The sequence below is a fragment of the Pristiophorus japonicus genome, chromosome 20, assembly GCF_044704955.1.
Source record: "Pristiophorus japonicus isolate sPriJap1 chromosome 20, sPriJap1.hap1, whole genome shotgun sequence".
Lineage (NCBI taxonomy): Eukaryota > Metazoa > Chordata > Chondrichthyes > Pristiophoridae > Pristiophorus > Pristiophorus japonicus.
Window position 1 is genome coordinate 11,109,331 of NC_091996.1, and position 21,559 is coordinate 11,130,889.

The following is a 21,559-nucleotide window of genomic DNA, read 5'->3' on the forward strand; positions in this document are numbered from 1 at the left end:
ATAAATGTTACTGTATATAGAGGAAGAACATTTTAACATTTCTCCAGTCTCTTGATCCATGACCATTTTGGCAACACTGACCTCCTTAGTTTTGTAATCTGCATAACCCTGATATATGTGTTCCTATTTTTGGGCAGGGGGGAAGTCAATTTTACAAGAGTCCACAAAATGATGATGAATGCTGACTATTGTATTGGCAAGATTGAATCAGAAGGGTTTAATCGAAGTGGCATCTCATAAGCTCTGATACGAGAAATAGCACAACATTCCACATTTACCGTGACAGAAACCCTAACCTTGCCTGGTAAACGCTGTGGATCAGAGATTGATTGTATTACAAAATGCTAATGCAAAGGACCAATGGGTGGGGGAAGGCACGAGGAGACTGCAGAAATAGAATGGGGCCAGGTTATGGGCAGATTTGAAGATGAAGATTTTAAATTTAATGCATTGGTGGACAGGAAGCCAGTGTAGATCAAGGATGGAATTGATGAGCAAGCGGAACTGTCCATTTGGTGAGACCATTAATGCTTACAATCGCAGTTTTGTAGGTCATTTTACAGCAAAAAAACGGTTGGGGTAATCTGCATGTTTTTAAAAAAAAAATGGAAACACTGATCACACATTATTGACATTTAATGGCTGTCCTCTAAGACTAAAGCTAAAGGGATCACACGAATGTTAAAATCAATGTCCAGTGAATAGTCTCCTACACTAATTTGTTCTTTCCCAAGACCAAACAAGTGGAGTCCCTTCCCTCCATCAATCAATCTTTCCTTCTGTAACCTACAAGGTATTAAACAAGGTTGAAGGCCTTTGTGAGGACAAAGAAGGCCATGTACAAGGGTTGGTGCTGTTCCCTGCATTTCTCTTGTAGTTGTCGCGCGGTGAAGATCATGTCCGTTGTACCGCTTAGTGGACGGAATTCGCATTATGACTCTGGGAGGAGCTCTTCAGCCATAGGGAGAAAATGGTTCAGGAGGATTCTAGCGATGACTTTCACAGTGGCCGACAGCAGGGAGATTCCTCTGTAGTTGCCGCAGTCGGACTTGTCCCCTTTTTTGAATTTGGTCATGATTACAGCATATCTTAGATCTCCGGGCATGCTCTCCTCCTCCCAGATAAGGGAGATGAGGTCATGTATTCGTGCCAATAGAGCTTCCCCGCCATACCTTGGTGGGGATTCCATCTGCTCCTAATACCTTGTTATTCTGGAGCTGACTGATGGCCTTTTCTACCTCGTGCAGGGCTGGAATTTTGCTGAGATGGTGGAGGAAAGCATGCTGCGTTTGGCATCAAGGTTGGCATCAGCATGTTGTCATTTGGTGATATACCTTTTGCTGTGGACTTTGACCCGTCACTTTTTTTGTTTCTGAATTATATATTTAAAAAAAAAGTAAAATCCTTTTCCCATAAGATCCACCGCAAGCAAGCTTGGTTATTTTGAGATGACCTTGCACTGCATACAAAAACTGCAGTACTTCCTTGATGACCCATTTAATCTCTTTCTGCAATTGACTCAAAGTAAAAAATTATAATCCCGATTTAGGGGCCAAATGGCCTGTTTCTGTGCTGTATATCCTATGTAGTCCTATATAATCAAGGTGAATGAACTAAAATGGGCTGTCCTCATCTGTATCTGCTTTGAGTTCAGGGATGTTGTCGATATTAGTGTAGCTCTCCTGGCCGGCCCCCCATCCACTACCCTCCATAAACTTGAACTCATCCATAACTATGCTGTCTGTATCCTAACCTGCCTCCCAAGACACTCTTACCCATGACCTACATTGGTTTCAGGTCCACCAACGTGTCACATTTAAAAATCTCATCTGTATGTTCAAATCCTTCCATGGCCTCACCCCTCCCTGTCTCTGCAACCACCTCCAGCCCTATAACCCTTCAAGAACTCTGCGTTCCTCCTCCTCTAAGCTCTTGTGCACTGCCCACTTACTTTGCCCACCAATGCTGCTGTGCTTTCAGCCATCTAGACCATAAGCTCTGCAATTCCTTTCTCTTTGTTTTAAGACCCTCCTTAAAACCAAGCTTTTAGTCACCCTGCCTAATATCTAATTCTTGAACTATAGGGGATTCGAGGGTTATGGGGAGCGAGCAGGGAAGTGGAGTTGAGGCCAAGATCAGATCAGCCATGATCTTTTTGAATGGCAGAGCAGGCTTGAGGGCTGTATCGCATACTACTCCTATTTCTTATGTTCACACTGGAGGTGCAGTTGTATACATAGGGTGATATTTGCGATATCAAAATTTGGATAGTTGGTGTAGTGGTGTAAGCTGGATCCAGCTGAATTGGAAATTCTGAATAAATGGTGGCTGAAAAAGTTGTAATTTACAGACTCTGTTCTTTATGAATATTTTTGGCAGTCATGTACCTGTCCACAGGCAATCTGTATACTGTTTTGAAAGCTAATTCCCTTCACAAAGCTGCTGACAGTTTGGAGGTTGGCGGCGATTACACGTGGATACCTGATTCAAGCCACTGTATGGTGCAATATTAAAACTTGATGATGGAATTGGTTTATTTTTGAGGGAGAGCTTTGATCAGTTCGTAGCTGTTACAAAAGAAGCTTCTAATTGTGATTAAGGCTGGGGCAGGAAGTGGTATTTTCCATGGTTTTAAGAAACCTTTTTGATGTACAGTACAGTTGCAAGATTTTGCAATTTATATGCTGCACACTTCGCTCAGGAAAAATGTGTTGGTGTGCCAATCTCAGTCAGCTCTGTGGCACCAGTGTTCTATGACAAGGGACTTTCACTTCTGTTTTTTTCCTCTGTAAATTTTGCATATATGCAGTGTTTCAAGAAGTTGTGCTTTGTCTTGCTATTTTAGAGACTCTACTTTTTTTGAAAACAAATGTATTCAATATTAGAGAAGGAGCTGTGTACTGTACAGAATGATCTGAGAATGTCTTGTCATTCAGCGGCACAGAGGTAGATCATGTCTGTTGGAAGTTGCACAACTGATTTGCTGTTCTAATTCTATTGCTGCGATTGTTCCATTTAGATATGTAATGACTTGATAGCAAACAAGCATGTGTGATATTGCCAGCTTTTTGTCTCCATTCATACATACAGAATGCATGATGGAAATGTATGGGTGTTGTGCTGTGTTCCAGGTGTCGGGGCTGAAAGCTTAACTGCAGAAAGGAGGAACTTCTATTTACATAAGCGCCTTTCATGACCTCAGGACGTCCCAACATGCTTTACAGCCAATGAAGTACTTTTGAAGTGTAGTCACTGTTGTAATATAGCATTCATTGGCGCACTGGCCTAGACTTAATGGCTCATGATAAATCTATTGGTTTTGGCCAGCAGACTAGTGTTCATTTTCAGGCCTGTTCTATGCTTGTGCATCTACAAAGCCCAGTGAGTGACTTTGAGAACATTACTGGTTATCTTTGATGGAATGTGAATCATAAGGTGGTTTTATAGAACTCGGTGTGTGTGGTCATTACATATGCACAATTGAAGTTGTGCTTTATTAGAATATTTGATAATTTTTTGGTGTGGTTCAAATATCGCACTTTAGTAAAACATTGAATTTGGCACCTAATGACACCTTTTAATCTGAAATGTGAAATATTAAATGCATACATTTGATAGATTACAGGCCTGAACTTTATTTCAGGACCCAGCTTAATGTGCTACCTCTCCCCGTCTTCAATCTATTTAATTTGCCCCACTAGACAGTTGGGGTGCAGTCTACTCTTAATTCAAAGTTTTTGTTTAAATTATCTGATGATTCAATTTTTTAAGCAATGGATTCCTACTCTCCTTGTGTTGCTTAATTCAGACAGTTGCAAAAACAACTTGGAATCATCAGGAGTAGACTGTAGCTGGGCTGTGGTTACGAATTGTCGAAGTTATCTGCATGTCATCGGGATTAGAGTGAAACATACTGAGCATGTATCTACTTGATCTGAAAAATGACGAGCTGTACAATTAAATTATAGCCTTTTTCATTCCAAGTTTGGGATGCATCTAGAGACAGTATTTTGAGCTGCCCATCACTAGGGTGATGGACTGGTGTTTACTGATCTGCCACTAGTAGGAACAATTTGAGATATTGAATTGAGAGCTTCACACAAAAGCATTGGTTTAAGAGCCATTTATTTAAGATGAAAGCACTAGGCCATATATAAAAGCTCTTCATCCTGATGCCATTCAATGCTGGTTTATCATCATTCCTACTACTGCACTCAGAATAACTTCAGAATTGAGTTTGCACTATTTACTGTAATTTAAACATGACCCTGTCAGTTGTGGCTCAGTGGGTAGCACTCTCGCCTCTGAGTCAGAAGGTTGTGGATTCAGGTCCCACTCCAGAGACTTGAGCACAAAAATCTAGGCTGACACTCCAGCGCACTACTGAGGGAATGCTGCACTGTCGGAGGTGCCACCTTTCTGATGAGATGTTAAACCGAGACCCCATCTGCTCTCTGATGGGCATAAAAGATCCTATGGCAATATTCTGAAGAAGAATAACATTTGTAAAGCAGTATGTTGAAATCAAGGCTTGGCACACTTATCTCCTACTCTGCTTTCAGGATCTCTATCGTATATAATTTCTTCCCCCCCCCCCCCCCCCTTCAATCTTTCCTTCCTTACGCAACCTACAGGCTTTAAAAACTTCATCTTGGTGTCACCTAACCTCTGCTACTTGATTTATCTCTTTTCCTCGATTCCTTTTAGCTGTGGTAGTGTTTTGGACCTTTGCCTAAGTTTATAATTTAGAAAAAGTGCCCCGTTCATGAATAATTCTGTCATTTGTTTTGAGAGTTTTTCTTCATGTAAGCGTTGAACGGGACAACGCTGAGCATGGAGCTTGATGGCACGGTGCCAGTGACTGCACCCATTCTACTGTAGGCAAAGCTGCTCACTGTACAGCACTGTGACTTTTACATGTCATTCAAGCCTTGTGTATAGTGTACATTTGTAGGGCATTGCATCTAAAAAAAAATATATATATATGTAGCACGTCCCTCTCGGTCCATGTGTACGTATGGTGTCGTTACCTCCAGGATTGTGCATTGTTGTTTTCTGACTGACTCAGCTATGACTCTGTTCACTTCACTCTCAAATGTAATCGTGTCGGAAAACTGCAGTCTGTGCCAGGAAGTCCCCCATCACACCAAACAATCAATTTGCCCAAATCAGCAACTAAAACATAACCAATCCTATCACTAAAGTAAATTTTCAAGCTTGTTTCGGCAGCCATCTTTAGTCTCTCACCCAGGGGAGTACATACCCATCTAAATAATACTTGCAACAAATAGCTTCGACATTAATCCATACCGAAATCTTTCAACTTGCTTGCAAAGCTGCTTCTTTGATGATCCAAATCTTTGCATGGTTTCCCTCTAGAGGCCTACCTCTCTATCTGAGTTTTAACCCTTCCTTGGGGCTGGCAGTCTTGTATTTCCCCTTAATTCCGAGTTAGTTGCATGGCCCGGGGCTTGGCTGCACTGTTGCTTCTGTGAACTGATCATCTGTTAGATTTTGAGCTGATTGATTTTTCTAGTTTGAAGTTGGATCTACTCACACATGCAGACTGGCTGACACAACACACTGGCGATTGCATTCCTTAAAGGCTCTTTGTTTTGCTGACCCGATTGTTTTTTTACTACTTTTGCTTGAATTGTCATTTTTTTACTTGGTATTTTTAGTTTTAGTGAGATTTTTTTTTTTCTCGTTTGAAATCTGAATCAAATATACATGTGTAACATTGGGCTTGACCTCAGCGTTCATTAGCACATGCGCGATTCCATCGGTTGGAAATCTTGTATTTATATGCTAGGGATTTTTCAGTGCTGTGCAATTATCCTTCGCGAAGAAAGAATAAACTTGCATTTATAATAGCCCTTTTTATGTCATTAGGATGTCGCCAGTGAAGTACTTTTGAAGTGTAGTCACTGTTATAATGTAAGGACGTGTCTTTTGAGTGCACATTTTCAATTGCAAATCGTTTCCTGTTCTCCCTGCACTCTTGTCCATGACTGACCCATTCCATCTCTGGCCAGATCTTCACATGGTCTGGAAGCCCCTGGGAAATATATGCTTGGAACAAAATTACTTTCACTGGAAAACTGGGGTTATTTAATATTCCACAGTCCCTTTCCCTCTCTCCCTCAACCACCACTCTTCTACTCTCTGCAATTTGAGCTTTGCTGATCTTTCATAGCAAATCCCCTTCACACTTGAGATCAGTCTTACATAAAAATGCCAGCGGCAAGATATAAATTATAAATGATATTGTGCCTTGTATGATATAAGCAACCCAAGAACATAAGAATGCACAAAACTGGAAAAGACTTTCGGTCCATTTTGCCATGTGATCCTGTCGTCTAACTAGGTATGAGGGGTGAGTTGGCTAAGGGAGATTGGGAAACTACATTAAAAGGTATTACGGTAGACAAGCAATGGCTAGCATTTAAAGAATAAATACATAATTGACAACAAATATACATTCCTTTTAAAGCACAAAAACCCCACAGGAAAAGTGGTCCAACTGTAGCTAATGAGAAGTTAAAAGATATTATTAGATCAAAGAAAGTGGTTTATAATGTTGCCAAAAAGAGCAGTAAGCCTGAGGATTGGGAGGATTTTAAAGAATTCAGCAAAGGAGGGTGAAGAAATTGATAAAGAAAGGGAAAATAAAATGAGAATAAACTAGCGAGAGACATAAAACGGACTGTAAAAGCTGCTATGGGTATGTAAAAAGAAAAAGATTAGAGAAAGTAAACCTGAGACAGGCGAAGTTATAATGGGAAATAAGAAAATGGCAGAGAAATTAAACAATACTTTGTGTCTGTCTTCACGGAAGAAGTCACTAAAAGGCTTCAGGAAATAGTGGAGAACCAAGGGCCTAGCGAAAATGAGGAACTGAATGAAATTAGTATTAGTAAAAAAATAGTACTCTGTACTGGAGAAATTAAAGCCGATAAATCCCCTGGACCTGATGGCCTACATCCTAGGGTTTTGAAAGTAGAGGCTATAGAGATAGTGGATGCATTGGTTGTTATCTTCCAAAATTCCATAGATTCTAGAATGGTTTCCGCGGTTTGGAAAGTGGCAAATGTAACCCCACCATTTAATAAAGGAGGGAGAGAGAAAACGGGGAAATCTAGACCAGTTAGCCTGACATCAGTAGTCGGGTAAATGCTAGTATCTATTATTAAGGACATGGTAACAGGGCACTTAAAAAATAATTATAGAATTGGGCAGAGTCAACACGAATTTGTGAAAGGGAAATCATGGTTGACAAATCTGTTAAGAATTTTTTGAAGTTGTAACTAGCAGAATAGATGAGGGGAAACAGTGGATGTGATGTATTTGGATTTTCAGAAGACATTTGATAAGGTGCCACGCAAGAGGTTATTAAACAAAATTAGGGCTCATGGGATTGGGAGTAATATACTAGCATGGATTGGTTAACAGACAGAAAACCGAGAGTAGGAATAAACAGGCTGTTTTCAGGTTGGCAGACTCTTAACTAGTGGGGTATCGCAAGGATCAGTGCTTGGGCCTCAGCTATTAACTGAGAAATTGGGAAATGTTGGTGTTCAGAGAGACCTGGGTGTCCTTGTACACGGATCACAAAGTTAACATGCAGGTACAGCAAGCAATTAAGAAAGCAAATAGTATGTTGGCCTTTATTACAAGAGTATTTGAGTACAAGAATAAAGATGTTTCACTGCAGTTATATAGGGCCCTGGAGAATTGTGTACTGTTTTGGTCTCCTTACCGAAGGAAGGGTATACTTGCTATAGAAGGGAGTGCAATGAAGGTTCACCAGAAACTCTGGGATGGGGTGGGGGGGGGGGGGGGGAAAGAGATTGATTAGAGAATATAGACCTAGTCTACTCAGAGTTTAGAAGAATGAGAGGTGATCTCATTGAAATGTACAACATTCTTACAGGACTTGACAGGGTAGATGCAGGGAGGATGTTCCCCCTGGCTGTGGAGTCTAGAACCAGGGGTCACATAATCAGAATAAAGGGTCGGCCATTTAGCACTGAGATGAGGAGAAATTTCTTCAGAGGGTGGTGAATCATTGGAATTCTCTACCCCAGAGGGTTGTGGAGGCTCAGTCGTTGAGTATATTCAAGGCAGAGATCAATAGATTTTTGGATATTGATGGGATCCAGGGATATGGGGATAGTGCAGGAAAGTGGAGTTGAGGTAGTAGAAAATCAGCCATGGTCGTCTTGAACGGCGGAGCAGGCTCGAGGAGCCGAATGGCCTACTCCTGCTCCTATTTCTTATGTTATGTAAATGTCAGGCTTCAGACCAATGCCTTTTCTTATATACAAAACAATCTTTTTATGGCATCACGGAGACATGGCTCCAGGGTGACCGAGACATGGCTCCAGGGTGACCAAGGCTGGGAACTCAACATCCAGGGGTATTCAACATTTAGGAAGGATAGGCACAGAGGAAAATGAGGCGGGGTGGCGTTACTGGTTAAAGAGGAAATTAATGCAATAGTAAGGAGGGACATTAGCCTGGATGATGTGGAATCGGTATGGGTGGAGCTGCAGAATACCAAAGGGCAGAAAACACTAGTGGGAGTTGTGAACAGACCACCAAACAGTAGTAGTGAGGTTGGGGACAGCATCAAACAAGAAATAAGGGATGTGTGCAATAAAGGTAGGTACAACAGTTATCATGGGCGACTTTAATCTACATATTGATTGGGCTAACCAAACTGGTAGTAATGTGGTGGAGGAGGATTTCCTGGAGTGTATTAGGAATGGTTTTTTTGACCAATATGTCGAGGAACCAACGAGAGAGCTGGCCATCCTAGACTGGGTGTGATGTGTAATGAGAAGGGACCAATTAGCAATCTTGTGCGAGGCCCCTTGGGGAAGAGTGACCATAATATGGTAGAATTCTTTATTAAGATGGAGAGTGACATGGTTAATTCGGAAACTAGGGTCCTGAACTTAAGGAAAGGTAACCTCGATGGTATGAGGCGTGAATTGGCTAGAATAGACTGGTGAGTGATACTTAAAGGGTTGATGGTGGATAAGCAATGGCAAACATTTAAAGATCACATGGATGAACTTCAGCAATTGTACATCCCTGTCTGTCTGGAGTAAAAATAAAACTGGGAAGGTGGCTCAACCGTGGCTAACAAGGGAAATTAAGGATCGTGTTAAAACCAAGGAAGAGGCATATAAATTGGCTAGAAAAAGTAACAAACCTGAGGACTGAGAAATTTAGAATTCAGCAGAGGAGGACAAAGGGTTTAATTAAGAGGGGGAAAATAGAGTACGAAAGGAAGCTTGCAGGGAACATAAAAACTGACTGCAAAAGCTTCTATAAATATGTGAAGAGAAAAAGATTAGTGAAGACAAATGTAGGTCTCTTGCAGTCGGATTCAGGTGAATTTATAATGGGGAACAAAGAAATGGCAGACCAATTGAACAAATACTTCGGTTCTGTCTTCACGAAGGAAGACACTAATAACCTTCCGAATGTACTAGGGGACAGTGGGTCTAGTGAGAAGGAGGAACTGAAGGATATCCTTATTAGGCAAGAAATTGTGTTAGGGAAATTGATGGGATTGAAGGCTGATAGATCCCTGGGGCCTGATAGTCTGCATCCCAGAGTACTTAAGGAAGTGGCCCTGGAAATAGTGGATGCATTGGTGATCATTTTCCAACAGTTTATCGACTCTGGATCAGTTCCCATGGATTGGAGGGTAGCTAATGTACCACCACTTTTTTTAAAAAAAGGAGGGAGAGAGAAAACGGGTAATTATAGACCGGTTAGCCTGACATCAGTAGTGGGGAAAATGTTGGAATCAATCATTAAGGATGAAATAGCAGTGCATTTGGAAAGCAGGGACAGGATTGGTCCAAGTCAGCATGGATTTATGAAAGGGAAATCATGCTTGACGAATCTTCTGGAATTTTTTGAGGATGTAACTAGTAGAGTGGACAAGGGAGAACCAGTGGATGTGGTGTATTTGGACTTTCAAAAGTCTTTTGACAAGGTCCCGCACAAGAGATTGGTGTGCAAAGTCAAAGCGCATGGTATTGGGGGTAATGTACTGATATGGATAGAGAACTGGTCGGCAGACAGGAAGCAGAGAGTTGGGATAAATTGGTCCTTTTCAGAATGGCAGGCAGTAACTAGTGGAGTGCCGCAGGGCTCAGTGCTGGGACCCCAGCTCTTTACAATATGCATTAACGATTTGGATGAAGGAATTGAGTATAGTATCTCCAAGTTTGCAGATGACACTAAACTGGGTGGCGGTGTGAGCTGTGAGGGAGACGCTAAGAGGCTGCAAGGTGACTTGGACAGGTTAGGTGAGTGGGCAAATGCATGGCAGATGCAGTATAATGTGGATAATTGTGAGGTTATCCATTTTGGGGGCAAAAACACGAAGGCAGAATATTATCTGAATGGTGGCAGATTAGGAAAAGGAGAGGTGCAACGAGACCTGGGTGTCATGGTTCATCAGTCATTGAAGGTTGGCATGCAGGTACAACAGGCGGTGAAGAAGGCAAATGGTATGTTGGCCTTCATAGCTAGGGGATTTGAGTATAGGAGCAGGGAGGTCTTACTGCAGTTGTACAGGGCCTTAGTGAGGCCTCACCTGGAATATTGTGTTCAGTTTTTGTCTCGTAATCTGAGGAAGGATGTTCTTGCTATTGAGGGAGTGCAGCGAAGGTTCACCAGACTAATTCCAGAGATTTCTGGACTGTCATATGAGGAGAGGCTGGATCAACTGGGCCTTTATTCACTGGAGTTTAGAAGGATGAGAGGGGATCTCATAGAAACGTATAAGATTCTGACGGGACTGGACAGTTTAGATGCGGGAAGAATGTTCCTGATGTTGGAAGTCCAGAACCAGGGGACATAGTTTTAGGTTAAGGGCTTAGGCCATTTAGGACTGAGATGAGGAGAAACTTTTTCACTCTGAGAGTTGTTAGCCTGTGGAATTCCCTACCGCAGAGTGTTGTTGATGCCAGTTCATTGGATATATTCAAGAGGGAGTTAGATATGGCCCTTACGGCTAAGGGGATCAAGGGGTATAGAGAGAAAGCAGGAAAGGGGTACTGAGGGAATGATCAGCCATGATCTTATTGAATGGCGGTGCAGGCTCAAAGGGCCGAATGGCCTACTCCTGCACCTATTTTCTATGTTTCTATGATAGATGTGTGCTCGGTGCACAACTTTCATAGATAAGGTTACTCAATTACTCAGGTTATATTTGTGAATTAAATACATTTAGACTTTTCTATTTCTTATGTTCTTGTGTTCTTACCACCTTGTAATCCTGCTGCTCATCTCTTCTATCCAGTCTCACCACCTCATGTTGGTTCACATTAAACAACATCTGCCACTTGTCAGCCTAATCTCTTTGGATCTCTCTATTCCACTCTTGTTATACTGGGCAGGTGGAGCAGCAAATAATGTCCCTGTCGTTCTAAAACCGCATACACTTGAGGAACACCACTGGGAGGTGTGTATATATTAAATGTTGCTATTGATGTACTGCTATGAACATGGAGCAAGCTTGAAATTCGTTGCCAGATTATTAACGCAGCAATGCAGCTTCTCTGAGCCCAATATGCTGATATTTGGGAACAGAGTTTTTTTTCCAGATCTCGGAGCTACGTGACTTGTGACTGCAGTGTCCACAAACATTTCAAAATGTATTGAGGATTATTAGTTTCGAATTGGATCTAAATTACAGATATAATTGCAGAAAGTGGAAGCTTTTTGCTTGATGTGGTAGCTGCTGAATAAAGGAGTATAACATTTCCCAGTGAAATTGGTTATGAATAAGAATAATCCCTTTATCATGCCAATTTTTCCATTTGATTGACTTGCCTCCTGTTAAAATGGCAGGGATCTGCTAGGTGAGGCACAAAGGGGATTGACAAATACTGCCTTGGGTTATAGATTTCATGTTATGGTTTCAGTTAAATAGCCCCAATTACACGGTGTCCAACCAAATACAGAGACAGCGAGAGATGAATGGTAATTTAAATGATTTGAGTTTTGCTCAGTTGACCACCAAGGTGGGGATCAGGTGTCTGAATCTTGCTGTAACATTGCGTGTTGGCCCGATCACCTACAGATAGTAATAGAAGATGTTCAGAATATTCTATCCTTCAATCTCAATAGTTTGTAAGAGTTTCATTACTTTGTTTTGGTATGAGATTAGGTTTCAGTACTTTTCTTCATGAGTCTCTTATGGGGTCATCTCCACACAATTTCATTGCTTTATAAAAGGCAAAATACTGCGGGGATGCTGTAAATCTAAAATATTTTTTAAAAATATGCTGGAAACACTCAGCTGGCCAGGCAGCATCTGTGAAGAGAAAACCAGTTAACGTGTCTGTGACCCTTCGTCAGAACTGGTAAATATTACAGATGTTTTAAGCAGTTACAGGGAAAGAGAGGGGGTGGGGGGTGGGGGAAAGAACAAAAGGGAAGGTCTGTGATCGGGTGGAAGGCAGGAGAGATTAAATGAGCAGCAGAATCATTACCAGTACCTGCTGTCCAAATAAATGGGAGCAGTAGTTATCATTTGATGATGTTCATCTTGATGTGGAGTCCAGATGGGTGTAAAGTGCCTAATCGAAAGATGAGGTGCTGTTCCTCGAGCTTCCGTTGAGTTTCATTGGAACAGTGTAGGAGGCCGAGGACAGAGTGGGAGTGGGACGGAGAATTAAAATGGCATGTGACGGAAGTTCAATGAACTGGTCAGGTGGGCAGAACAGTGGCAAATGAAATTCACTCTGGAGAGGTGTGAGGTAATGCCTTTGGGGAGGGGGCTAACAAGTCAAGGGAAAACACAATAAATGATAGGATGCTGAAGTGTAGAGAAACAAAGGGATCTTGGAGTGCAGGTCCACAGATCCCTAAAGGTAGCAGAACAGATAGATAAAGTGGTTAAGTAGGCATTCGAGGTACTTGCCTTTATTAGCTGATGCATAGAATATAAGAGCAGGGAGGTTATGTTTTGGTCACCACGTTACTGGAAAGATGTGAGGGTACAGAGGAGATTTGTGAAGATGTTGCTTGGACTGGAGAATCTTGGCTATGAGGAAAGATTGGAGAGGCTGGGTCTGCTTTCTTTGGAACAGAGGAGGCTAAGGGGAGACCTTATTGAGGTGTATAAAATTGAGGGGCCTGGATAGAGTGGATAGGAAAGACCCATTTCCCTTAGGGGGGTCAATAGCCAGGGGACATAGATTTAAAGTAATCGGTAGGAACGATTTGAGAGGAAATGTTTTCACCCAGAGGGTGGTGGGGGTCTGGAACTCACTGCCTGAAAGGGTAGTCGAGGCAGAAACACTCACCACATTTTAAAAAGTACTTGGATGTGCACTTGAAGTGCCGTAACTTACAAGGCTAAGAGCTGGAAAGTGGCATTAGGCTGGTTGGCTTTTTGTCAGCCGGCAATGACACAATGGGCCGAATGGCCGCCTCCTGTGCTGTAAATTTCTGTGATTCTATGAAGCTCAGGGTCACCTGCGAACGGAACGGAGCTGGGTCCTCGAACAATGAAGCAGTCCGTCAGCATTGTACCACAGTGTCACTAGTCTCTGTCAACTTAATGTACCCTATTGTTTATTCCATATACACAACTGTGGCTTGTTTTACAAATTAAAAGGCTTTAATGAACAAAAGGTGGAAGAATATGCCCGCTCCTCTTGGGTCTGGCATTTTGGCTGGGCTCCAATTACAGGAAGGTACAGCTGTGCTCCTGCAACATGTCGTCTTATCCCTGTTTGCATGGTGTATAGAGGAAAATGAGACAGGCTTATCGTTGTCTCGTAATCCCACCTGACCTTTAATGAATATGGGAGTCAGTGGATTCCACCAAATATCTTTCAGAGAAGTCTGTTTTGAAAGGTCAGCTACTTTTATAGCTGTGTGCCATCACAGATGACTAACTTTCGAGTTCCTCCCTGATCTCAATTAGTAATGATTTGCTAACTTTAACCTGTATATAATTGCTTCTTGGTGCTCTTAAGTGTCAGATTCGAGAGCAGATGACTGGAGATGGTATCAACTAGGTGATTCCACTAGATCATTGGAGATATATCTGCAAGGATAAATCGGGTTGGCTTGTCTCGTCGTCTCTTTTCCCTTTTCAGTGTCAGCCAGTGGGTAGCGCACTTGCCTCTGAGCCAGAAGGTTATGCATTCAAGTCCCACTCCAGAGACTTGAACTTACAAACCTAGGCTGACACTCCAATGCAGGGCTGAGGGAGTGCTGCACTGTCGGAGATGCCGTCTTTCAGATGAGATGTTAAACCGAGGCCCCATCTGCCCTCGTGGACGTAAGAGATCCCATGGCACTATTTTGAAGAAGAGCAGGGGAGTTATCTGGTCATTATCACATTGCTGTGTGTGGGAGCTTGCTTGTGCGCAAATTGGCTGCCGCGTTTCCCACATTACAACAGTGGCAGCACTCCAAAAAGTACTTCATTGGCTGTAAAGCGCTTTGAGACATCCAGTGATCGTGAAAGGCGCTATATAAATGCACGTCTTTCTTTTCGGCCCTGCCTTCCTCTACTCCTTGCTTCCCTCTGATCAGAATCTTGCCACATTTAATTTTGGGTGGGTGGGGGGCAGGAAGGGTGAGAGAGGTTGTGGATATCAGGAACTCAATTCCACATTGCTACATTTATCTGCTGTTGGTACAATGCCATCCATTAATTTTAAATTGTTTAAAGTAGGCGGCTCTGCATTTATATTGGATTTAAAGCTGGATGTGTTTTGGCCTGCCCCTGTGCTATTTCAAAGGTGAAAGCTTGCCAAGTATTCTACCTTTTCATTGGCTTTATACTGAGATTCTCTGAATGCACTTCTGTTTTTTTTGTTTTCTCACGGCAAATTAGCAAAACAATTCCAGTTGGGAGGAGAGATTGGAAAAGTTAGGACTCTTAAGAGGTTAAGAGGCGACCTGATGGAGATTTTCAAGTTGATCGGTTTTGTTCGAATAAATAAGAAAAAAACTATTCCCTGTGACGAGTGGGTCAATAACTAGAGGTCGTGGATTCAAAATCACTGGAAAAAGATCTAGAGGGGAGATGAGAAGAAATTTTTCACTTGAGTTGTCGGGATCTGGGACACTCTACCTGAAAAAGTGGTGGAAGCTGATTCCATAAATAATTTTAAACGGAGTTGGACAGGTACTCGAGGATGAGCAACTTACAGGGTTACGGACAAAAAGCGAGGATGTGGGATTGAGCACCACTGCTTCTTCAAAGAGCCAGTACAGGCACAACGGGCCTTCTGTGCTGTAAGTTTCTGTGAATATATGGGCCCAGAAATTCCGGCCCCCCGGGTCCGTATGGAATGTGTACGGACCAGGGAAGGCATTGCAAAAGCCGGTTTTCAGCGCACAATGCGCATGCGCTGAAAACCGGCTTTTCCAAGCTGGAGCTTGACAGATCCTCCATATCTCTTCTTCCAGGACATTCCCATGGGCAAGATTGCGGTATTTACCCATATCTTGCCGAGCGGATGTCCTGAAAACTCTTGCACATAGCCTGCTTTTACAGGTGTAAGAGTTTTAAAATACACAAACATAATGAAATAAAATTTAAAAACACATTTTATTGTTTTAAAAACCCTCCCCACTATGGTAAGTTCATTTTAAACCCCCCAAAAATCGGAAAATAGATATTTTTTATAATACAGAAATAATTTAAATTTAAATTAATAAAAATGTGTTTTTTTTTGTGTTTTGGGTGTTGGGGGTTTCTCATTCACATAATGGGAACTCCAACTTACGGAGTTCCCATTATTATGAATCAGAAAATGCTTTACCTGGATTGGCTGCCCAGAGCCATGTGACTGCAGCTCCAGCCCTGCGGATGTCTTGACGTGCACATGCTGCGATGCGCAGTGAGTGGAGGTCTCGGGACCGGGAACCCTCATGGGCGCAGCAGGTTCAGGTAAGTGCGCACCTTTTTAAAACTTTTGCTGATCGCCCGCAAGAAGCAGCAGACCGGGATTTCTAGGCCATTAAGTTTTAAGATGCTTGGCTTCTGGAATTTCTCATGATGGTGCATCTCAATTATTGAAATCAGTTCTGCATCTTGTAGCAGTTTATGTTGTGATTTTAACTATAGACCTGCTTGGCAGTGTTGGGTTGAGCTGTGTGCTTCATTTTTTAAACTTTGACGTCCTGAATAAGATTTGTAGAATTTTTCAGCCATCAGACGTTTGGCATGGGCATCCTGCCTAGGCCAGATTTAATCAGTTGAGTGGAACTTCAGGATCTTGGCGTGGAAGCGTGTCCCTGTAATGGCAGGGAGGGGCTATGGAACCTTACTTACATTTTCCAAATTGCACACCATATACACTGCTTTGTATGATGCATTGCTAGATTTGGTTCCAGTTTTTCATTAGGATGTGGGTAATCTCCAGTGTTCTCCAACCAATCAGAAAGCAGAGCATTAGCAATTTAAAAAAAGAGATTTCCGTGTGGATGTCGGGTAAAATGTTTAGGGCAGACACTTAGATTCTTGCATAAATTTGTGGAGTTGATGCAACCCATGTTTTGACATGCCACACAAGTGCTGTGCCTAACCAAGACATTATCACACTATTTCAAGCAGTTAAGCTGTCCCAATATCACTTGTTAAGTGCTTGGGACATCCTGATGTCTCAAAAGGTGCTATATAAAACCGTACAGCACAGAGGGAGCCCATCAGGTCTGTGCCGACTCTTTTCAAAGAGCTATCTAATTAGTCCCGCCCCCCCCCCCCCCCCCCCCCCCCACCATTAGACCTGCAAATGTTTCCTTGTCTGGTATATATCCAATTCCCTTTTGAAAGTCACTATTGAATCTGCTTCCACTGCCCTTTCAGGAAGTGTACTCCAGATCATCATAACTCGCTGCATAAAAAAAAATTATCTTCATCTCCCCTCTGATTCCTTTACCAATTACTTTAATTCTGTGTCCTCTGGTTACCGAGCAGTGGCAAACTCCTCAATTTTGAACATCTTTATATGTATAAATGCATGTCTTTCTATGATTCTAAGTCTTTTTTCTGTAAGCCTTTAAAATGAATTTTGTTCACCTACTTGTGCATCCTCCTCCTCCTGTGCATCACTACGTAATCTTCAACCTTCAACTCATCCCTTGTGTTCCACATCTTCATTAGTACCCAAGAGCACCTTGGCGTTGTGGTTACGGCACTGGACTAGCAATTTAATAAATGTGGTAATTTGTGGGCTAGCATGAAAACTGCCGGATTGTCATAATAAACTCAATTAGTTCACTAATGTTCTTCTGCCAACTCTACTGATCTGACCTACTTGTGACCCAGTCCCACACTGGTTGAATCTTACCAACAATTGTGAGAAAAACAAAGTAAATCTTAATGCTGCGCCCTGATTCACAGATAATCACCAAGATCTACCATTGACTGAGTAGTGCAGAGAACACCTTATCAAACCTTATTAAAGCAGAGAGTAGGGGTAAAAGGTAACTATTCACAGTGGTATCCCACAAGGATCAGTGCTGGGACTACTGTTGTTCACAATTTATATTAATGATTTAGACTTTGGAATCAAAAACACTATTTCTAAATTTGTGGATAACACCCAATACTGAGGAGGACAGCAACAAATTACAGGAGGACATTAATAAACTTGCAGAACGGGCATTTAATTGGCAAATGAAGTGCAACACCGATATAAATATGAGGTATTGCATTTTGGTAGGAAGAATAGGGAGGTCACTTATTACTTGGAGGATGAGAGTCTTAAGTGGGGTAGAGCAACAAAGGCATCTTGGAGTACAAATACACATCGCTAAAAGTTGTAACACAGGTTAGCAAGGCCATTTTTAAAAAAAAAAGCAAACCAAGCACTAGGGTTTATTTCTAGAAGTATAGAATTGAAAAGTAGGGAAGTTATGCTAAATCTGTATCGAACCTTGGTTAGACCACACTTGACGTACTTCGTACAGTTCTGGTTGTAATATTATAAAAATGATAGAGGCACTGGAGAGGATGCAGAGAAGATTTACAAGGATGATAACAGGTATACCCTCGCATTTCTATCAGGAAAGGATGAACAGGCTGGTCTCTCTTCTCCTTAATGAAGTCTGAGGGGTGACCTAAGAGAGGTCTTTAAAATTATGAAAGGTTTTGATCGAGTGAATAGAGAGACAATATTTCCACTTGTGGGGAAGAGCATAACTAGATAGTCACCAAGAAATTCAATAGGGAATTCCGAAGGAACTTCTTTACCCAGAGAGTGGTGAGAATGTAGAACTCGCTATCATAGGGAGTGGTTGAAGTGAATAGTATCGATGCATTTAAGGGGAGGCTGGACAAGCATATGGGGGGGAGAAGGGAATAGAGAGTTATGCAGATAGATTTAGATGAGGAAAGACCGGAGGAGGCTCGAGTGGAGTATAAACGCTGGCATGGACTGGTTTTGCAGAATGGCCTGTTTCTGTACCATATATCTTATGTAAATCTACAGACCTGCAAAATTCACGCAGGAGAAATCAAATGTACAAAATGAGTACAAGTAGCAAAATTACTGGCTAGCCATCAACTGCGGGGTGTAGATTGGTTACCCCATCCCCAAAATTTGGAATGGAGTTTCTGTTACCACCAATATAAAATTCCTGGGAAAACCCTGCCTGAGAATGTTTGCGTCTAGAAGCCAGAACTTGATAGAAATTACTGGGAGAATACTGGATACCTTTTGAGCATTGATGTTGGCACGTCCTATTGGGGACAGAATTACTAATGCAGAAGCTGGACAGGATATAAGGACAGTTTATGTTGTTGTTTGAAAGAAGCTGTTGCAATGGTTGGGATTTGCAGTAAAGATGCCCAAAACTGACATACCTAAAAGATTGCTTTGGTAAAAGCTTGTGGCAGAAGGACCTTGCTGAGCACTAACACAAAATGGTGGCCCAAGAAATGCACTGGCATTACTTAATTGAAATATGTGTCATTTCTTTTATCAACCCTAGTTGAAGCCTCGCACCAGGAATTGAGCACACAATCTGGGCTGATACTGCTGTGAAATACTGGAGGAGTGCTTTGTTGACTAAGTAGACACCGTCTCAATGAAAAGAAGTTTCCTCTGCTTGTTTTACTGTTTCAGATGAATGATTATATTTAAAAAAAATCCTATGGCATTATTTGAAGAACAACAGACAGTGCTCTGGCCAACACACTCTTAATCAATTGCAAAAATAACATTCATCTCGCTGCTGTTTGTAAGATCACAAAATGGCTGCTACCTGGCAGCCACTGCACTTCAAGTGAATACATTATGAAACTTTTTGAGATGTGATGAGCTGTATAAATAAAACTGTTTGCCTTCCTAATGTACAGGACAATTGAAGGAAACCAGAGGTGATATGAAAATTCTGTTTCGCAAACTTCACTTTCTACAAAGGGAAATCTTTGGAACTGGCCACGGTTGCTCTGGGTGATGTTTGTGCATATCTAATTAACATAACCACATTAACCCTTTTTTATGTGGGCCTTTTTTTTTACAGCTTCAGACTCAACTAGCCAATGGCCACTGTGTGCCTTTGCTATTTTTCTAAAATAAGTTTATCAAATTGCCGAGCAATTTTTTAATGCTTCCAAACTGGCAAATAAATGATGGATAGAATAGTGAATTAAAAGGCAGTAATGTAATTGAGTGGCTGTTGCTATATATAAGGCTCACTGTCGGCGTGAAATTATTTTTTTAAATATAGACTGGGACGCAATTATAGTTTGTAATTTTTCAGTGCTTTGTCACGTCATTAGCCTGCTCTACTTTTATAAAGTAAACTGGCAGCTGGAAGTAGTAGAATTTAGCATTCTCGGAAGGTATTAAACCGCTCTGTGATTTCATTGCATAGGTAATTTGATCAGTTTATTATGAGCTTACTGCCTGAAAGATTTAGTGTTCTTTATCCTCATCAAGCTTAGTATTGTCCATTAAGATAAATTCCTAGTATATGTATCAAGCACAATAAAAAGCGCATTCTGCACTGACACCACCCCTCCCCCCCCCCCCCCCCCCCAAAACAATGAATAACCCCAACCTCGGAAGACGGCCCCCTCCTGCAGCACTGACATCTTCATTTCCCACAGCAGCTGTCTTTACGGACTGTAAAATTGGCAATTCATCGGCAGCTCTGTGCTATGGACTTGTGGCCACTGGCACTGCATTGAGAACCGGAATCATTTAATTGACTGACTACAGCAGCATGAGAAGGGAACTTGCGCCTCGTTAGTCTGGGATGGATTGTAGGCACTTTAAGGTGTGAGATTGTCCCACTGTCAGTGGCACTCTAGCATAAAACTAGCAACCTCTAGAAAGCCACGAGTATCATCGTAGACGTGCAATTTTGCAGGTTCCTTGAGCTGTCGCCAGCTTCCACTTACCTCCTTAATATTGAGAATTTTGTTTCAGGAGCGGAGGCATTAATAAATGGCATCACTCTCCCCGAATAGGGGTATTCAAAATTATAAGGAATTTTGATAGGGCAGGTAGGGAGAAACTATTTACTCTGGCAAGTGGGTCGGTAACTAGAGGTCATAGATTTAAAATCATTGGCAAAAGAACTAAGAGGGGAAATGAGAAATTTCTTCACACAGAAGGTTGTTCTGATCTGGAATGCACTATCTGAAAGAGTGGTGGAATCGGATTCCATAGGAACTTTCAAAAAGCAGTTGGACATGTACTTGAAGAGGACTAATTTTCAGGGTTATGGGGAATAAGCTGGATTGTGGGACTAAATTGGACAGTTCTTCCAAAGAGTTAGCACAGATGTGATGGGCCAAATGGCCTGCTTCTGTGCTGTAAGATTCTATGATTCTACATGGAGGTTTCTGGTCTCTGAGCAGAGCACTCCGATTTATATAAGCCGTTTTTTGCCATGATCATAACTGTAGTGTCTGTTGCGAAGTTCTCAGCTTTCTTCTCCCACATTAGTTAAGACAGAATATAAAAACAGATAATCATATTGCACAAATTCTTTCTGCATCCTCCAAAATTTCTGCGCAATCATATTGCAGCAAAAAAAAATTTAGACACAGCTGTCATGGTTATCTTTTGTTGGAACAGGAGATGACGGAGTGATTTAATAGAGCTGTTTAAAATTACATAAGAACATAAGAATTAGGAACAGGAGTAGGCCATCTAGCCCCTCGAGCCTGCTCCGACATTCAAAAAGATCATGGTTGATCTGTCCGTGGACTCGGCTCCACTTACCTGTCCGCTCCCCATAACCCTTAATTCCCTTATTGGTTAAAAATCTATCTATCTGTGATTTGAATACATTCAATGAGCTAGCCTCAACTGCTTCTTTCAGCAGAGAATTCCACAGATTCACAACCCTCTGGGAGAAGAAATTCCTTCTCAACTTGGTTTTAAATTGGCTCCCCGTATTTTGAGGCTGTGCCCCCTAGTTCGAGTCTCCCCGACCAGTGGAAACAACCTCTCTGCCTCCATCTTGTCTATCCCTTTCATTATTTTAAATGTTTCTATAAGATTACCCCTCATCCTTCTGAACTCCAACGAGTAAAGAC

The 21,559-nt window shown here is 41.9% G+C and overlaps 1 protein-coding gene across 4 annotated transcripts in view; it reads left to right on the forward strand.

Annotated features, from left to right (window-relative positions):
- LOC139233160 (nucleus accumbens-associated protein 2-like) overlaps window positions 1-21,559 on the forward strand; it is a 101,910-nt gene that overhangs the window by 14,541 nt on the left and 65,810 nt on the right. Inside the window, exon 1 of one of the 4 annotated variants that reach the window (XM_070863746.1) lies at window positions 15,870-15,949. The exons of the other annotated variants lie outside the window; for them this stretch is intronic. Coding sequence (XP_070719847.1) covers window positions 15,931-15,949 — 19 coding nt within the window. The 5' untranslated portion in view covers window positions 15,870-15,930. Of the gene's footprint in view, window positions 1-15,869; window positions 15,950-21,559 lie in introns of those variants that run through there. 4 annotated transcript variants of the gene reach the window in all.